The sequence below is a fragment of the Barbus barbus genome (genome assembly GCF_936440315.1).
Source record: "Barbus barbus genome assembly, chromosome: 45".
Taxonomy (NCBI): domain Eukaryota; kingdom Metazoa; phylum Chordata; class Actinopteri; order Cypriniformes; family Cyprinidae; genus Barbus; species Barbus barbus.
The window spans coordinates 25,585,047-25,606,571 of NC_136723.1; the positions used below are offsets into that span (position 1 = coordinate 25,585,047).

General features: G+C 36.5%; 1 protein-coding gene across 2 annotated transcripts in view; it reads right to left on the bottom strand.

The window, feature by feature from the left end:
• Positions 1-5,781: 5,781 nt before the first annotated feature.
• Positions 5,782-21,525, bottom strand: part of wdr70 (WD repeat domain 70) — an 86,708-nt gene continuing 70,964 nt past the window's right edge. For both annotated transcript variants that reach the window (XM_079408217.1, XM_079408218.1), the window contains exons 15-18: positions 21,033-21,112; positions 19,651-19,767; positions 12,501-12,663; positions 5,782-6,774 (exon numbers count right to left, since the gene is read on the bottom strand). In XM_079408217.1, coding sequence (XP_079264343.1) covers positions 6,690-6,774; positions 12,501-12,663; positions 19,651-19,767; positions 21,033-21,112 — 445 coding nt within the window. In that variant the 3' untranslated portion in view covers positions 5,782-6,689. The remainder of the gene's footprint in view (positions 6,775-12,500; positions 12,664-19,650; positions 19,768-21,032; positions 21,113-21,525) is intronic.

A 21,525-nucleotide genomic window follows, 5' to 3' on the forward strand; every position in this document is an offset into this window, starting at 1 on the left:
GGATGGAATGATACATTTGAACCAGGGGTGCCGTAACAGGGGGGAAGTTAGGAACGCGATCAGGAGGCCCCGAGTCAATATGCTGTTCAGGGGGCCCAGAAACCATAGCGGAGTCCCTGGATTGAACCATAGATAGGTGGATGGAAGGATGGAATGATAGATTGAACAATAGAACAATAGATAGACAGTTTATAGCTCTTAACTGCAGAAACTCCCAGAGCGTGCTGTTGTTTGCTGTGATCCCTCAATCGCCAATGAAACCTGAAAACATGTCTTACCAATTTACAAATTTTACCAATAGTGTCTTACCAATTTACAAAACTGCAGAGCAGCTGCGATCGCCATTCCTGGACTAGAGAAAAACATGTGTTGGGAAAATCAGACAAGACATAAAGACAGTACAATCTACAGAGTGTGTGTGTGTGTGTGCATGTTTTCATTTGTCAAATATGGCATCAACCCTGAACTCGAGGCTTTGCTCCGCTGACCGCCAGCTATTTTTACACGGTTTGCATTAAGTAGTTACTGTATGTAGTAAAACGCTCATATCAAAAGGCTTACTGATGATGCATACTGTGTATAGGCAAGCAGATGAACCCAGAATATAAACGAAATGCGCAAAGTTTCTCATAGAAAACCATTATAAAGTAAACACGGAACTGTTTAGCGCATTACGTTCATCACATTACGGGCTTATATGCTATAAAGTAAGGATAATCAATAAGGTGTGTACTGACTTTATTCATTTCATATTCATTTAATAAGTGTTTTTCACGTTTTGTCAACGCTGTTTAATGATTGAAATATTGCTGTGGGTGCATATAATATGAATTGCAAATGGCCAAAACTTGCATTTTCTTCACATACCTTTGTTTTATTCATTTGAGAGGTGATTTGAATATTTGCAGCTTGGAAACATGGAAAGCTGACAGGCTTGTGCTGCAGTTCTATGGATGTTTTTGCCCTCCAGGTCTTCGAGCCGGTCGGTGTTCTGTTGATTTGTGCTACTTCCCATTAAAACAGTAGGTAGTACAATTCAACAATGAAAGATGCTACCTGTAAAATTATGCTAAAAACAACAACTTACACACAGTAAGAAATGGTTATAAAAACTGAAACAGAAGTGAAACAAGTAGCAGAAAAGAGGAGAAATCAAAAGTGATACTTCTATCCTTTGCTGGTGTCCCAGCCCGGTGGAGTCGATGGTCTTCACACTCTTCGGTCTTCACACGACGGCTGCTGCAGTAAACTAAGCTTTTTTATACCCATCTAACAAAATACTACTTGAACTTAGCTGGACACACTTTCCTTATTTTTCCACAACAAATGGCCAAGCAAGCGCAGACACTGACAAGATACGCGAGACAGAACGAGACCAAACACAATATTTAATAACATGTTGTTAAAATCAAAAGTGTATTATTTAATGAACTCTCCCCAGCTAACATGAACTAAGAGTTTTATTTTTAAACAAAGATGAATAACGTCTGTAGCAAATGTAATTGCTCATTGTTAGTGTTAATGCACTAGTTAAGGTTAACTAATGAGATCTTATTATAGAGCGTTTATAATTCTTTTGCACTTTAATCTGTTAATTGTTGTACTTTATACATTTTTTGTGTGTATTGCTTTGTTGTGTTTAAATGTTCAGTTCCTTTTGTCATAAACCTGCATTACATTTACATTTAGTCCTTTAGCAGATGCTTTGATCCAAAGTGACTTACCAATGAGGAAGCAATCAAAACCAACAAAAGAGGAATGATACACAAGTGCTGTGACACGTCTCAGTTAGATTAACACACTGCACTAGCAAGGATTGTTTTTTAATTATATAATAAATAAAAAAGAAAGATAGAATAGAAAAAGAATAGAGCAGGCTAGTGTTAGATGCCTTTTTTGCTTTTGTTAACTGTATAATAAATAAGAAGAAAACAAATCAATAGAATACAAAACGATTAGAAAAGCTAGTAAGTTTTTGTTCTTTTTACGAAAACAAGCAGTAAATGAATAGAGTGCAAGTCTAAAAGTGGATAGGTATTGTATTTATTTATCTTTTAAAGAATAGAATTATAATAGAGTGTGCTAGAGTTCGAGGGTCAAATAAAGATGGAAGAGATGTGTTTTTAGCCGATTCTTGAAGATGGTTAAGGACTCAGCTGCTCAGATTGAGTTCATTCCACCAGGAGGGAACAGTTAATGTAAAAGTCTGTGCAAAAGTGTTATAACCACTTTTTTGCAAGTAAATTTCAATATCGTGATAATCACATACAAGCATCAGGACACGGTCATGTGACTCGAAGCTATGCGTTAACCCTCCAGAGTCACAGTGAGCCTCTGATTCTGAAAACAACGTGACAACAAGCCCCAGATATACGATCCACTGACAGGCGCCGCCTCGAACCAAAGCACTCGGTGACATCACCTGCTCCGGCATTCCTGCATTCCCCGGCCCGTATCGGACACTGGGGCGTTTGTTGACATCAGCACTCAGAATAGGCCCCTGGATTAGGCCGCGGCGCTGGGGAAGCTGGGATACTTCACTCTTCACCACGCTTTTCTGATCAGCAGATGATGTGCTTTTGAGGGTTCCGCAGCTGCAGATATCCAGAGGATTATTATTCCGAGCGCTATCCAATAACACGGCAGAAATGTGGGTAAATCCCTGGACACGTTTGTTTGTCCCTGCAGGACAGACTCCGGACACAAGAGGCTTGAAGCAGAGGAAAACTCAAATGCATTAGTGGCTCTCTGAGAAACGATAGTGTTTCAAGATCTCGTCTCGTGTTTTAAAAAGCAAAAGCGTCCTGTAGGTTAGCCAGAGGGTACATTCCATTCGGTTGTAATGAGCGGAGACACATAATCCACATCTACTGCAGCTCGTTCTTCAGCGGTGGCATCATCTTCATCCACCGACGTTATTGATGTGCACTTATGCAACCCATCTAAAAGTAGATGTTTACAATCGGAGCATTTCGATTATGCACCTGCTTTAAAAAGCCTAAGCTGCATCAGCATTAATAATGTGGCCTAATTATTCATGTCTGGTGCGCTTTTCTTTTGCATTATTTTTTGTTTTTCAGACTATAATCATGAATCTCATAGAAAAATATAAAAAAATTCACCACCAAAAAATAAATAAATGAAATGTTAAAAAATTATAAATAATATATAAAAAAATATAAACATAAGTAAATAAATATAAAAAATATATATAAAAATGACATATATACTGTGTGTGTATGTATATATATTCCTCGTTATTGTAATGATTTTTTATTTTAACTGCAAAGTATTGATGCATTATGGAAGTACTTATTGTACTTTAATTAAATTGCTGATTTAGATAATTTATCATCACTAATTATTTATATTTATTTAAATAATACTTATGTGCCCACACATTTGTGAACAAAATAAAAATTAAACAAAATGTATAAATGTGTATTTTTTTCAAATTCATATAAATAATGATGACAAATTATTTAAATGAAATATTAATGACAGTAAAACAAGTACTAATATGATATATTAATAAGTCAAAATTCATAAAATCACGATATGCATATATATATATATTTTTTATATATATATTTGTTTTATTAATATAAATAATGATGACAAATTATTTGTCACACACACAAATTATTTTAATAAAAAAAAAGCTATCCAAATATCATGTAACCCGATTATCACTCATTTCAAATATAATCTAAAACACTTTTACACAAATAATGACAAAATGAAAGTAAAGCATTATTGTTAACAACTTGAAGCCATTAAAAATTACTTGAAAGCAGTGTTTATTTATATTTAATTATTTATACGCTATTATAGTTTTTATTCATATTTTGAATTTGTTTTTATCTTTATAATTTCAGTTTGTATTTTTTATTTTATTTACATTTTTGTAATTTCGCTATGTGCTTTTGTCAGGTTTTTTAATATTACTATTTAGGTTTTTTTACTTTCCAGTTTGTAAACTCAAACTTATTTCAGTCACTTGTCAAGGCAACATTTCTCATTTTTGTTTGGTTTTTTATCTAATATTTATATTTTATTTCAGCTTTATTTCATTAACAAGAAAAAAATCTTTTTAATAGTTTGAGCTCAGTTTTAATAGTTTGTTTTTAGTTTCATAAAAAAATTGTTTAACCTATATATATATATATATTTTTTTTTTTTTTCTTTTTATTCATATGACAAATTATTTAATTTAAATGAGCTATTAAAACAAGTACTAATATGATATACAAACCCGATTTCAAAAAAGTTGGGACACTGTACAAATTACGAATAAAAAAGGAATGCAATAATTTACAAATCTCATAAACTTATATTTTATTCACAATAGAATATAGATAACATATCAAATGTTGAAAGTGAGACATTTTGAAATGTCATGCCAAATATTGGCTCATTTTGGATTTCATGAGAGCTACACATTCCAAAAAAGTTAGGACAAGTAGCAATAAGAGGCCGGAAAAGTTAAATGTACATATAAGGAACAGCTGGAGGACCAATTTGCAACTTATTAGGTCAATTGGCAACATGATTGGGTATAAAAAGAGCCTCTCAGAGTGGCAGTGTCTCTCAGAAGTCAAGATGGCAAGAGGATCACCAATTCCCCCAATGCTGCGGCGAAAAATAGTGGAGCAATATCAGAAAGGAGTTTCTCAGAGAAAAATTGCAAAGAGTTTGAAGTTATCATCATCTACAGTGCATAATATCATCCAAAGATTCAGAGAATCTGGAACAATCTCTGTGCGTAAGGGTCAAGGCCGGAAAACCATACTGGATGCCCGTGATCTTCGGGCCCTTAGACGGCACTGCATCACATACAGCAATGCTACTGTAATGGAAATCACAACATGGGCTCAGGAATACTTCCAGAAAACATTGTCGGTGAACACAATCCACCGTGCCATTCGCCGTTGCCGGCTAAAACTCTATAGGTCAAAAAAGAAGCCATATCTAAACATGATCCAGAAGCGCAGGCGTTTTCTCTGGGCCAAGGCTTATTTAAAATGGACTGTGGCAAAGTGGAAAACTGTTCTGTGGTCAGACGATTCAAAATTTGAAGTTCTTTTTGGAAAATTGGGACGCCATGTCATCCGGACTAAAGAGGACAAGGACAACCCAAGTTGTTATCAGCGCTCCGTTCAGAAGCCTGCATCTCTGATGGTATGGGGTTGCATGAGTGCGTGTGGCATGGGCAGATTACACATCTGGAAAGGCACCATCAATGCTGAAAGGTATATCCATGTTCTAGAACAACATATGCTCCCATCCAGACGTTGTCTCTTTCAGGGAAGACCTTGCATTTTCCAACATGACAATGCCAGACCACATACTGCATCAATTACAACATCATGGCTGCGTAGAAGGAGGATCCGGGTACTGAAATGGCCAGCCTGCAGTCCAGATCTTTCACCCATAGAAAACATTTGGCGCATCATAAAGAGGAAGATGCGACAAAGAAGACCGAAGACAGTTGAGCAACTAGAAGCCTGTATTAGACAAGAATGGGACAACATTCCTATTCCTAAACTTGAGCAACTTGTCTCCTCAGTCCCCAGACGTTTGCAGACTGGTATAAAAAGAAGAGGGGATGCCACACAGTGGTAAACATGGCCTTGTCCCAACTTTTTTGAGATGTGTTGATGCCATGAAATTTAAAATAAACTTATTTTTCCCTTAAAATGATACATTTTCTCAGTTTAAACATTTGATATGTCATCTATATTGTATTCTGAATAAAATATTGAAATTTGAAACTTCCACATCATTGCATTCTGTTTTTATTCACAATTTGTACAGTGTCCCAACTTTTTTGGAATCGGGTTTGTATTAATAGGTCAAAATTCATATAAAAATCAAGATATATATACTGTATGCATATATATATATATACACACACAGTATAATATTTATTTAATTTATTAGTTTTTCATGCAGTGAAATATGACATGGATATGAGATATGTTTCATGAGATTCACCAACAAACATCTTGATTGCTAATGACGGAAAAAAAGAAAGAAAAAAAAAGATTGTTAATGGAAAAGAAAAAAAGAATATTAAATCACACTAAATATTCAACCAACAGAAAACAAATCTTCTCTCAGACACAATGAGATCCTGAAGAGCTCGAGCTTTAATAACAAACGAAGTATCTAAAGATTTTTTTCAAATAAATATTTATAGAGCGCCGTGACTCGGGGGAAGTCGAGGAGTCGTTCGGGGAGCATTCAATGGAAAGGAATGTGTTGTGATAGCGTGACGTCCCGTATGTTTACACGCAAGAGCGTCACGCAAACATGTGATCTGACACACCGATACGTACGTCTACTGTCATTCAGCTCCGAGCAAAACATAATAAATATCCAACTCTGCTTTTCAACCCACAATACCAAAAAAAAGACAGACAGAGAGTATTTGTACGAGAAACAGGCCACACAACAGGTTTATTTATAATCTAGCAGACAAAAATACTAAAGAATCAGTCAAAATATTAAATCAGACAATAATAAATCATCTGTATGAGCTGTAAATGACATTTAACAAAAAAAAAAAGACCAGTTTTACTACAACACACTGTATTTTCTGCTCAGATTCAGACTTAGCACTGTCCGTTTTCACGAGGTTTGGAAAGTGTGCGGGAGAATCTGTCCGAACGGACGAGGAAATCTCCTCAGATCTTGCGCTTCTTCCATTCGGGCTGATCTTCGTCGACCTCCTCTTCCTCCTCCTCAGCAAACAGCGGCTCCGGCTGCGTTCTGTCAGAGAGAAACACGTCGTGAGACACGTTCAGATCTCAGGATCTGCGGCCCTCTGACAGAGAGGATGATGGGAGATTAATCCAGTTCCCTACTTTCAGTCAGATCACTGATTAAAATACAACATCTGCTGTGAGTCACAGAAGGACATCCACACACACACAAACACACGCACGCACACACACACACTCACACATAAATAAATGCACACACACACTGACACACACACAAATAAACACATGCACGCACGCACACACACACCGACACATTAATTTATTTTTAATTTTTTTTTTTTTTTTACTTTCCAGTTTGTAAACTCAACGTTATTTCAGTCACTTGTCAAGGCAACATTTCTCATTTTTGTTTGGTTTTTCATCTAATATTTATATTTTATTTCAGCTTTATTTCATTAACAAAAAAAATGTTTTTAATAGTTTGATTTTTGTTTCACTTCAAAAAATAGTTTAACCTAAAAATATATAGAACAAAAAATATACAGACATATTAAAAAAACTAAAACTAATAAAAATGGCAAAATAACAAAACAAAAAAAAGAAATTGCTGTTTAAATTCAGCTCAGAGATGAATCTGAGACGTGAAGTGTCTGCTCTCTGATTGGTCTGACACCTGTAAGAGGACGAATGAAGCAGAAATACAAAGACTACAGCGCTGACCTCGATTCACACCTCAGCGTCTCCAGTGTCAGTGTGTAGTGTGTGTGTGTGTGTGTGTGTGTGTGTGTGTGTGTTCAGACACGGCACGAGAGTAACAGGATCATTAGCTCTGTGTTCATTACTGCTCTCCTCTAATGATGAAGATCCAGTTACACGAACACACACCTGAGACGCCAAACAGCATCACTTTACTGCCTTCTGTCTGAAGAGTTTCCATTTCATCAATAGCATCTTTAATGTTTTTAAAACAATCTTCTAAAAATATTCGTTTAATATTTCTGCAAATTATAAACAGGTTTTATACATTTTTATCAAATGGCTTTATAAATTCAATCATAAATTTAAAAGTGTTGGGCATTTTGTTTGCGAATCATTTTGAGAATGTTTGTTTTTCCATGTACTATAATTAACTAATAATATTTTAAACCGACACTGACTAATCAACTGAAATGCAATCCATTGCTGAAATTAACAGAAATTAAAAGCACATTTTGGGGATAGATGGATAAATAAATAAAACTGGAAAACAAAAAAATCTTGAATCAGACTAAAACTGATCATTAAAACAGTCATAACTACAGGCAATGCCAATATATATCTGATATATCTCCAAATCTAATTCTTCTGTTATGAAATAATAAAATAAAATATGCAAAACAAAACGGCAATAAATAAAACAGTACTAATTATGACTGATACCAATATATTTCCAGAAATAATTCTTAGAAAATAATAATAAAAGAAAATAGAAAAAAAGAAAATGTTGAAAAGAAAATAATGACAGTAATCTTCTAAAAAAACTAAATTAGTCTCATTTTCAGCATCACATGCAACAGTTTTTTTATTACCCCCCCCCCCCTTTTTAAGCAAACATGGACAACAAAATACAAATTCAGAATTAGACTGATATTGATAATTAAAACAGTCCTAATTATGGCTGATATTAATATGATCACCGATATATTTACAAAATGTAATTAAATTAAATAATTTTGGTTCACCGGGTCAAATGCAACAGTTTTTAAAAAATAAATAAAAAAAACATAATTACGGCCGATACCAATATGGTCACTGATATATGTCCAGATATAATGGTGGTGTAATGCAGGCAGGATTCAGGCCTCAGCACTGATCTAAACAGTAGCACAGAACTCTGTTCTCGTCACACACAGGGTTTGTTTCTGGACCCAACAGACCACCACTGAAACAGATCCAAGTGTTATTCTCCAGATAAACATCCAACAGAAGAGATGAGCAGATAAAAACCTGACCGCTTCTTATCGGCCAGCATATTTGAGGACCACACGCTCCCGCACACGGCCAGAATGTAAATACAGCCGCTCGCTTTTACTACATAAACACAACATAAAGCTGGGATTTCCATCTGCATTCAGATTCCAGCCCAGAAAGCCTTTCATGGAATCAGTCGTCTCACGACAGCAGCGTCCTTCACTCAGATCTTATTTTAGTATTTCAAAAAAACTAATATGGAATCAGGATGCAATCCATCACTGGAGTATGAAGAAAATCATAACAAAAAGATTGTATTTTTGGCAACGACTGTGGATGTTTTATCTGATGATAATCTGCATATTACAGAGTCTAAGATAAGGAGTGATTTAACGTTTAGAACTTAACCTGGAGGATTTTGACTTTTACCAAAATAAAGAAAATATTAAATAAAAATAAATTATGTATTGAATTGTATTTTTGCCAATGATTGTGGATGTCTTATTTGAAAGCTTGATGATTTTGTCTTTTTCTACCAATAAATGTTACATTAAAAACAGCAATAAATTAAACGCAAAAATATATATGCAGTTATTTATATAATACATAAATTTAAAAAAAAAGAAATGTATGCAATCCATCTACAGTATGAAGAAAGTACAAATAAATTGCATTTTTGGCAACGACTGTGGATGATATGATAATCTGCATTGTACTGGAAAACCCCAAAAGCACAAGATGAGGAATGATTTGTTGATTTTACTAGACATGATAATATTCAGACACTTACAAATGTGTGAAAGTCTTTGTATTTGATGCAAATCATACATGCAGGTGTGCTACCATGCTTTTGTATTTTGTCCCGTAATGCAATGCCATCCAGGCATCTGTAGGTGCTGCAGTGCTGTTCGGGTCAGTGTGTTTGTTATTTGTCTGTAACCGGAGAACATGAACGCATCTGTGAGCTGAGGTGTGACACACAGGTGTCAGGTGAGCTTCAGTCTTCACACCTGTCTCACCTGTACCTGATCTCCAGCCGAACCCGTGCACCTGCCAGACCACATCATACAGCAGCATCGCATGCATTCTGCACATAAAAGCAATCCCATCAGGCACCAGTCTGAACTCCATTCAGCTAATGTTGACAAATGTGGATTGTAACGAATCAATTCTATTCAATACTGAAAATAAACCAATAAAAATAGTTCAAATTCTATTCAAACTGTATTGATGAACGAATGAATTATGAAAATATGTGTCCCTGGAGCAACAAAAGCAGTCATGAGTAACACATGTATATTTGTAGCAATAGCCAACAATACATTGTATGGATCAAAATTATACATTTCTCTTTTATGACAAAAATCATTAGGATATTAAGATCATGTTCCATGAAGATATTTAGTACATTTCCTACCATAAATATATCAAAACTTCATTTCTGATTAGTAATATGCATTGCTAAGAACTTCATTTGAACAACTTTAAAGGAGATTTTCTCAATATTTAGATTTTTTTGCTCCCTCAGATTCCAGATTTTCTAATAGTTGTATCTCAGACACATAATGTCCATCATAACAAACCATACATCAATGGAAAGATTATTTATTCAGCTTCAGATGATGCATAAATCTCAATTTCAAAAAATGTACGCTTAAGACTGGTTTTGTGCTCCAGGGTCACATGTATGATATATTTATTTTTTAAGCATATTTTAGTGTGTTTCTTTGTAAAGAATAATGGAAATTATGAAAATGCTTGTTTCTGTATTTGGAATATTATAAAGAAGTGAAAAAATTATTATAAACCAAATTTTATAAATCAAAAACTTTAAAGCAATTTTTTAAAAGAATTTAAAATGTATTTTTATTCCATCCAGGAAAGAGATGTAAACAGAGTCTTCAAGAGACCGAATCCTCGGAAAGCAGCTGGACCCGGCTCACAGATATCTTTAAGACCTCTTTGGAGATATGCCATGTGCCAGCCTGCTTCAAGACCTCCAGCATCATCCCCGTCCCTAAAAAACCCAGGATCACAGGTCTAAGTGACTACAGGCCTGTCACCTGACATCTGTAGCAATGAAGTCCTTCGAGCGTCTTGTATTGTCCCACCTCAAATCCATCACAGACCCTCTCCTGGACCCCCTGCAGTTTGCCTACAGAGCCAACAGGTCTGTAGATGACGCAGTTAACATAGCTCTCTCTGCACCTGGACTCCTCAGGAACGTACGCCAGGATCCTGTTTGTGGACTTCAGCTCTGTGTTCAATACAATCACACCGGCTCTGCTACAGGACAAGCTCTCCCAGCTGAATGCGCCTGATTCCACCTGTAGGTGCATCATAGACTTCCTGTCTGACAGGAAGCAGCATGTGAGAATGGGTAAACATGTTTCTGACCCCCGAACCATCAGTACTGGCTTCCGTCAAGGCTGTGTTCTTTCTCCTCTCGATACACCAACAGCTGCACCTCCTGTCACGAGACGGTCAAACTACTGAAGTTTGCGGATGACACCACCCTCATTGGGCTCATCTCTGATGGGGATGAGTCTGCCTATAGGTGTGAGATTGACCATCTGGTGACCTGGTGCACAACCTGGAGCTCAACGCTGTAAAAACTGTGGAGATGACTTCAGGAAGAACCCATTATCTTGTGTAATTCTCCAGTGGAAACTGTGGACTCTGTCCGTTCCTGGGCACCATCATCACCCAAGACCTCAAGTGGGAGCTCAACATCAGCTCTCTAATTAAAAAAGCACAGCAGAGGATGTACTTTCTGAGGCGGTTGAAGAAGTTTAACTTGCCAAAGACAATGATGGTTCATTTCTACACTTCCTTCATTGAGTCCATTCTCACTTCCTCCATTACCATCTGGTCTGCTGCTGCCACTGCTAAGGACAAAGGCCGACTGAAACGTGTTATTTGCTCTGCTGAGAAGATAATCGGATGCAACCTTCCACTTTTTGAAGCACTCCCGTCTGGCAGAAGACTGCGGTCCATCAGGACCAGGACCTCACGCCACAAAAATAGTTTCTTTCCATCCCTAACTGTCCTTATTAACAATACCCAGGACCCATCAGGGACACGGACATCACACTTTACAATAAGAAACACACCTCGGACTGTAATCAGTGGCACTGGCTCCTCACTGCACATCTTGCACAATGTTCAGAAATGTACTGCCCCACTTTACATATTCTGCACAAATGTAGAGAAAATGCTTTTTAATGTTTAAAATGTTTATTTTGTATTTTATATTTAAATTTTATCTTCCTAAATTGATTGTTACCGCATTGTTTTTATGATTTATTTTTGATTTTCTGTTGTCTTGTCAAGCACCGATTTACCAAGACACATTCCTCGTGCATGTACTGTACTTGGCAATAAACGTGATTCTGATTTTACAAACTTTTAAGTATGATTAAAATGATGTATTTTTTCATATTAAAAGTTAAATGTGAAATACATTGTCAATATTAAGTTAAAAACACTCTTATTTTGTTTGTAAAAATTATGGAAATACTTTTATATATTACAATAAACAATAAATAAACAAAAACTTAAATGCAAATGCTAAAACTAAACTGAACATGATACTTAAAAAGTTAGTGTTAAAAATAACATCTGAAAAGGACATTTAAAAATATATATATTGTAGCTATAAAAAATATATATAAAAAAAAAAAAAGAAAAAAAAAAATATATATACAAATGAAATGGATATTTTTTCTATACTCCCAGAAGGGAACAGCACTAGTGGATCTGTCAGTCTGCGTGTCCCAAAAGCATCTAGTTCTGGGAAACGCAGCCGGGTCTCTGTCTTACTGTTCATAGGCCGGGGCGACCCAGTACGGGTTCTCAGCCGCTTCTTTGGCGTGACGCAGGATGGCCTCTCGCGGGTTGCTGTCATCAGTTTTGTCCAGGGCGATGTTTTTGACGATGAAGGAGGACAGTGTCCCGCCGTGAGCCGCCACACGACCGCCTCGACCTGCCCCGGGACAGAAGCAGAGATCAGAGCAGAATCACAGATAATCACACCCCCAGCACTCACAGGCAGTGTTCGGGAGCCTTACTGTTAAAAGTAATGCGTTACTCCATAAAAAAGTAACTAATTATGTTACTTAGTTACTTTTTTTTTTGGAAAGTAACACGTTGTTACTTTTGAGTTACTGTTTAAATCTGGGCAGGGCTTGCTTGTTTGTTTTTAATATAAAAAGTTCTTCTTGTACAAATGTAAAAGCCCTTTCACACCAAAAGTGAAGTGAATCCACCTCAGACTGAAGGAAATATAGATTCAGGTCTGTACAGTAGAGGGCGCAGCTCAAACTAATCACATGAAGAATATGACGCAGGAGAAGAAAGTTCAACACTATTCAGCAATAACTACAATCAAACAAATATGGGAGGAGTCACATGATGTGCTCATGAACCTAGTCACACTCGAGCAGAGCTCCGTACGTTTGGCCTCTTTTTGCTGATTTTTTTTCATTTTGTTTTAAGTTTTATTCATTGGTGGTGCTTTACCTGATGGCATACAGTCGTAAACAGCAGGAGTTGTCTCTGATTAAGAAGAAATCCAAGCCACCGACCGCGAGCGATATGATGGACATGATGGCGAACACTGTTACACACTTTGAGGACATTCTAAGAACCGAGTTGCCGGCGATGCGGAATGAGTTCGCTTCTCACATGTCAGTTGTTCAGTAACTATGCTCTAAACTGGATCTTCTTACAAGGGAGATGAGAGAACAAAAAGTTGTCGCAGATCACGATAGGCGCATAGCCGCGCTCGAGCAACAGGTTGTGGACTTACAGGATCACAATAGGCGCAGCGATCTGCATCTGGTTGGATTGCCTGAAGGTTCTGAAAAGGACGACTCTATGGGCTTTTTGAAAAGATCGCTACCGACGTGGCTCCCGTCTCTGGCGGGCGAAGAGATTGAAGTGGAGCGAGCGCATCGCATGTACACAAGGCTCTCCTCAGATCGCGCTAAACCACGGGTTTTCATCTTTAAACCGCTGCGGTACACGAACAGGGAGCTCATTCTTCAGGCCGCGAGACTTCACGCCCCGGTGAAAGCTTCCGACGGAGCAACGCTGTCTTTCTTTACAGATTTTTCTCTGGTTACCGCAAAAAAAAGAAGTGCATTTGCGCCAATTAGGAAGGAGATGAGAGACGCTGGCATCCAGAATTTTCTCCTTTATCCTGCAACGCTGAAGGTCATTCTCAATCAAGGTGAACCTAAAATGCTACACTCCCCAGAAGAAGCAAGAGATGTTCTCAGATCATATTCATCCACCAACTCTGAACTCCAGCTGGACATTTGCTGTCTAATCGGAGAAGAGATGCTCTAAATGCTTAGGTGACTGTGTCTTTCGCTGTTCACTTTAATGTTCACTTCTTAATTCATAGTTCATTGTGCATACAGTATCGCTAACTGATTATAATATTTTAGTTGTTTTAGTTGTATTCTTTATCTCTCTTCTCTTTTTAAAAAAAATAGAAATACTACCTAGTCAGTATGTGACCATGGGGCCAGATGTTGGTGCTTCAGTAATGTGCAGGTTTCTGTTGACTCCACGGACCATATTAAGAGGTGCTGGCAGATCAAGGCTTGTTCTTGGTTTGATCTGCCATAGTTCATGAGAATGTGTTTATGTTTTTTTGAATGGTAACGGGGAGGGTGGGGGTGGTTTAATGGTAGACTCAACTGGTTTTATTTTCACTTGTATTTTGTCTTATTATGCAGTAATTCTGTTTGATACCTATGACCGACCTTAATATTCTGAGTTGTAATATTAATGGCCTAAATGGCCCTCACAAACATACAGGTTTTCTGGATTTATTGAGAAGAAGAATTGATATAGTGTTAGTTCAAGAATCCCATTTGAAAGAGGAGTATATACGCAGGTGTAATAATAAGTTTTATGAAGTGGTATCTCACTCATCTTCATATACTAAAACCAAGGGTGTCCTAATACTGGTGCGGAGGACTTTAAATAGTTTGGCTCACTTTAGTTGGCAGAGTTTCAGAGCTTTAATGGGTTTGGTAATGATCTTGTTAATGTTTTAGTCACAACCTCTGTTGTTAATGGCTAGTTTTTTGTCAGCTTGCCGCTGGTTTGGAAGACGAGGAAGGAGTGGAAGAGTTTAGTAAGTCACGTGATCTATATACCCGCACGTAGAGATCTTTGATGTATTAGACACATTAGTTTATTAGTGTGTGCTTTTCCTGTATGTTTTGCTTTGTATATTTACTGTAGTTTATGACGCTTTTGCGTTGAAGACTTTTTCTTTTATACCTTTACTTTAATAGTTTAGGGGATTTGGGAATTAGTTAGTACAGTATGTGGGATTCTTTTATTATTTTTATTTTATGATTTAAGCGCCACTTTAACTTCCCTTCTTTTCCTTTGTCTTGTTTAACTACTGATTTCTTGGGAACAATAAACTTTTCTTGAGGTGTAATTTGTGTCACGTGTTCCATTGCCATCTATTTCCCTGGCTTATTTCTTTAATATGTCATCTTAATGTTACCTCTTTCAAATCCTAGACTAAATTTACATCAGAGACGTAACAATTACTATTTTAGAGTTACTATTCTAGAACAGGAATATTGTATTTCTCTCGGTTTATGCCCCTGGTACTCCTGACCCTACTTTTTTCTCTGTTTTGTCAACCTATCTCTTGAAGTTTTCAGATTTTGAAATTGTATTGGGTGCAGATATGAATTCTGTAATGTTGCATATCCTAGATAGATCTGGACCAAAGGAATCACTCTCAAGCTTTGTGTTCTGACAAACTTTGGCAATGTGTAACCTCATCCTCGTTGGTGGACAGTTGGCGTTTATTAAACCCTTCTGCTAAGTCTTTCACTTTCTTTTCTGCTACTCACAAATCCTATTCGTGAATTGACTATATTTCAATTTCTACTTCTTTATCTTCAGCTGTTCGTGATGCTGATATCTGTTCCTTATCTCTGTCAGATCATGATGGAAATTTGTGCAGATTATCTTTGATCTCTTGGTCATCTCGTGCCACTTGATGGCGGTTTAACCCTAAATTGTTACAGGATGAAAACTTTTGCAGTCAATTCAGAAATAAATTTGCTGTTTATTGAAATTAACCAAGGTTCAGTGGATGATCCTCGAATACTGTGGAATGCAGTTAAAGGGTTTATAAGGAATAACTCAATTTAATATGCCCCTTTCCTTCAGACAAACCGACACAAAAAGATAGTTGAACTGGAATCACAGCTCCAGAATCTGACTAGAGATAATCAGCTTTGTTTCTCAGACAATAAACTCAGTGTATCATGGCGGTTAGGTCCAAACTCAATATATTACTGAGATCCAGGGCAGAATTCCTGACCCAAAGATCCAGACAGAATTATTATTTTCAAGGGAGTAGACCAAGCCACCTTTTAGCCCTAAGATTACGCAACAATGAAAAGTTTGCTAATATTTCAGCAGTGAAATCCCAATCGGGGCTCATTATGACAGACCCAAAAGACATTAATATTGCCTTTCACTCTTTTTACTCTAACCTCTATACTTCTTCCGCTGATGGTGACCCTGACTCTTTTGCATCTTTTCTGTCTAATCTTGATTTACCTAGGCTGTCAGATTCAGATTCAGAATACCTGGCTGAACCGATCTCTCTTCAGGAGCTGGAGTCAGCAGTTTGATCTATGAACAAGGAGAAATCCCAGGAATAGATGGCATTCCAATCTAATTGTATACTACTTTTGGTTGGATTTAGGCCCCCTCATGTTAGATATGATACATTTTTCAGTTGCTCAAGGCTCATTTCACCCATCTATTAATATAGCTGTTTTATCTCTCTTATTAAACAAAGATAAAGATCCGACTTCCTGTTCTAGTTACCGGCCACTTTCTTTGATAGGGACTGATGTTAAATTATATGCTAAAGTACTATCTCGTCGTCTAGAGAAATTTATGAATAGGCTCGTTCATCATGGCCAAACAGGATTCATTAGATCTCGCTCAGCTTCGGATAACTTACGCAGGTTATATCATATTATTAATTCAAAGAATAGTTTGTCCTCTCCTTGCGCAGTATTATCTCTGGATGCGATGAAAGCTTCAGCTAGAATGGAACTATTTCTGGGCGGTTCTACAGCATCTGGGTCTGGGATGGAGTTTCATAAATATGATAAAGGTTCTGTATGCCAATCCAGCAGGCACTGTTCTCTCAGGTGCTGTTCGCTCTAACCCATTCTTTATACATCGAGGTACTCGTCAGGGTTGCCCGCTGTCTCCTCTGTTATTTGCCCTATCCTTGGAACCCTTAGCTCAAGCGGTCCGACAATCTGAAACTATTTCTCCCATAAATATACGGAATACTCATCATCATATTTCTGTTTGCTGATGATATCTTATTGTTTTTGGAGAAGCCGTCACATTCTATTCCCCGTGTGTTGAATTTATTTGACCATTTTGATCTCTCTCTGGGTCTAAAATTAATTGGAGTAAGTCATGTTTACTTCCCCTCAATTCTAAATTTGATTCCATGTCCCTTTCTATATCTATTCCATTGGTTCAATACCTTAAGTACTTGGGGATAGATGTTTCTCCTTCCCTGCAGGAAATCGTCTCAAAAAACTAAAATGGTATTCTAGCCAAAGTATCCTCAGATTTGGAAAATTGGTCTTGTTTTCCTACTTCTTTTCAGGCCCGTATATCAGATTAAAATTAATGTTCTCCCACGTATTAATGTCTTTTCTTCCATGATTCCTCTCGCTCCACCGGTTGGCTACTGGAACAACTAGATGCGTGTGTTTCATGGTATATATGGGATGGAAACGTCCTCGTATTAAACTGACTACCTTACAACGATGTAGATTACATGGAGGTCTTTCTTTCCCTAATTTTAGACTGTATGCTCAAGCCTTTGTGCTGATGCTTCTGTGTCTTGGAGAGTAATTGAGGAATCTATTGTTTATCCGTATAAACTGAAGCATCTTGTTTTTTTCGGGAGTTCTGCTTAGGCAGTGTAAATCTCAGTTTGGTCCCATTGTAACCCATCTCCTCTCCACATGGAGGGATGTTGAAAGACGTTCACAACTATTTTCCACAATAATAACCTTTTGTCAGGCAGAACTCCATTTCATTGTCTGCAATGGACTCATAATAAAGTAAGCACTCTGGGAGATATCTATGATGATAGTGGCTTAAAATCCTTCCAGAATCTCAAAACTCAATATAATCTGCCAGGCACCTCCTTTTTTATGTATTTGTGCATTAGATCGGCGCTACGGGTGTATGGGGTGCCTTGGAGCTCTCTGCCTGTTCACTCTTTGAGCTAATCCTTCCTTCTGAGGAATCTCCCTCCTCTGCTTCAGTCTTCTATCTCTTTCTTCTTGAGCATTCATACAAACCTTTATCTATTACTCCTTGGGCTAAGGATCTTAATGAGGATGTGCATGTTTTATTTTCCGATCAGGTATGGGGTATGTTTAAATTGTCTTCTAAAGACCCTAATCACCAAATGATTCATTGGAAATTGCTGCATAGGGTTTACTTGACTCCAATGAAACGCTTTTATATGAATCTGTCGTCTTCTCCCAAGTGTAATCTCTGTTCTCAAGGAGTTTTAGGGAGTGCCCCTCTCTCTCACCTTTTTGAGCTCTCACAGGACCTATCATATTTGTTGGGTACTGAGATATGTTTGACTCTGTGCCATTTTTTCATGAATGACTTTTGGGACTTCACCTTGCCCGTCCAGCCAAGATCTTTACTGTTAGCTGCTCTCACAGCAGCAAAACAATTGCTGGTCAACCGCTGGAATCCTCCTCACAGAATGGACAGATGAACCTGGACGGTGTATTTGTTGGACATCATCTCGATGGAACTCTATTTCTCGTATACTAACGTGAAAACTGTAAATTCATGGCATTCAGCTTTTAATGTTGTCTTTTATAAAAATTATTGTATTGTTATTTATCTATTAATATTCATTTATATATTTTTATTATTGTTTTTAAATCTACCAAGGGGTGGGATGGGTTTGGGTTAATTGAAACTCAAATATAAATATTCTAATAGTTTGAGATACTGATTTTTGACTTTCATCAGCTGTAAGCTCTAATCATCAAAATTAAAACAAAATAACTTTTGAAATGTTTTACTTTACATGTTATGAATCTAAAATATATGAAAGTTTCACTTTTTGAAATAAGTTACAAGAAAAAATGTACTTTTTCACGATATTCTCATTTTTTTTAGATGTACCTGTATATTCATAATCATACTTAAATATTATAAATATATATTAATATTTATTATGTATATTTTTTTTTTTATATAAATACTGTGTATAAATGAACAAATTCTTTGATTAATTAATATTAATGTAGCATATTTTATATTTGTGGAAACTAAGATACAGTTTATAATTATATTATATTTAAATATAAATATGTATTCATATTTATTGTTTATATTAATAAAAAAAAATACTACATATAAATAAATTAATTGACTTATAAATTAATATATAAAGTGAATATAAAAATACTAATGTATTATTATTAATGTAAAATATATATACACACACACACACATATATATATATATATATATATATATATAATATAGTAATATAGTATAAGACAGACAGACACATAGACAGATAGATATACAGACAGACAGACAGACAGATATTTTAATATCCCAGAATTCACTAAACTGGAGTAATGTTGTTTTGTAGTTATTGATAAACATATATTAAATTTTTTTTGAGCCTTTCATTCCTGTAGGATTCAATGTCACTTCCTAGATGTCACAAATGTAAGGGATGCCAGATTGTTTAACAGTGGAAACATTGTGCAGGACCAAACTGCACGCAAAATATGGGCCCTAATTATGAAAAAAAAAAATGTTGATTGTCAACACATGTATATGTAACAGAAAGAATGAGGGATTTGTGTCTGCGGTGCTTTAGAAGCGTCACCTGGTCCGGACATGGGCGGCTCGGGTTTGTGGGATCTGACCGGGTCCAGTCGGTCCTTCTCCAGCTGCTTCCTGGTGCTGCGCTGCCGGGCCTCACGAAACATGGGCAGAGCGTGAGCTGCGAGAAACACACCACAATCAAGCTCAAACACAGAGTACTACGCTCCTCACAGCAACGTGCTCGTATTTACTCTTGATTAAAGTGCTCACATTTCACAGTCACCACACACAACCCAAATAAAGTGAGTCTGTGATGTGTGTGTGAGTGTGTGTATGTGTGTGTGTGTGTGTGTGTTTGACTCCGGGGTCACGAGGAAAGAGCGAGCGATTTTCCATTCAGGAGTTGTGCTGATTCCTCTCACGCTACATTAAGCAAAAAGGTTAGCGGTGACACACAGACCTCAGTGGTCCATCATCCGGATTCACGTCACCTCAATTTTCCATCGCTATTTCCTGGGGTTCGGCAGGACTGACGCTCTCGTGACAAACGCGTGGCTGCTGAGTGAGTCTCGCTAATGGCATCATGGCCCTCGGGTGAGACACAATCCGATGGAAAGCACTCACTCCGTGCAAACACACACACACACACACACACTGATACATACACACTCACACATGCTCGCTCACACTCACACTCATTCACTCTCTCACACACACACACACACACACACACACACACACACACACACTCTCCTACACTCATTCACTCACGTGTATATATTGTAATATATTATAATATTATTATTATATTTGCCATAATTAAATAATAATATAAAAAAATATATAAAATTATAAATCATTTACATAAAATATATATATTAATTTAAAATAAATATATTATATTATTAATACTATACTTCCCATAATTATATAATAATTAAAAATTAAAATGAAATCTGTCTATACAGAAAGTCACATGGTCAGTGACAACAACAACAAAAAATAAGTCTCTTCTGTTCAACAAGACTGCATTTGTTTGATCAAAATATCAATATAGTCAAATTTTGGAAATATTATTAAAAATAAAAACAGCTGTTTTCTATGTGAATATGTGTTAAACTGTAATGTATTTCTGTGATCTGCAGCTGTATTTCCAGCATCATTACTCCAGTCTTCAGTGTCACATGATCTTCAGAAATCATAATAATATACTGATTTACTGATCAACAAACATTTCTGATTATTATCAATGTTGAACACAGCTGTGCTGCTCAATATTTTTGTGGAAACCGTGATACATTTTATTTTTCAGGATTCACAGATGAATAGAAAGTTCAGAAGAACAGCATTTATTAGAAATAGAAACATCATAAATGTCTTTAGCGTCTCTTTTGTGAGTATATGAGGATATATATGGAAATGTATTGAGCAGGTCACACTCACGGGTGATGATGTAATCTTGTGTCAGCGTCTCGGCGTGTTTCTCCTTCCTCTTGCTCTTGACCACACACAACATCGCACCTCTGAACAACAAACAACACAGGAAATAGGATATTAGCTTCTAAAATAAGACTAAATATGCTTAAAATAAGCTAAACAACTAAAGACATCAACTGCCACAATATTTCTTATTTTAATTAATTCCCTAAACAACTGTTTTTTTTTAAATTAAAAACCCCCTGAATTCTCTCTGTCTTGGAAAACCTGAATATATGAGGCAGTTTTAAAAGTCTGGAAAAGTGATGGAAATTTAGAAACGTTCTAAAACATCCTGACAATCTTAAAAAAATGAACAGGAAATCTGAATTGTAGAATTATTATATCAATTAATTACATTAGCACTCCTAGTTTTAGTTAAAAACATAAAAACCTGGAAAAGTCATGGAAATGAATAAACATCTTAAAATGTCATGGTAATTTCTATAAAAAATATAAA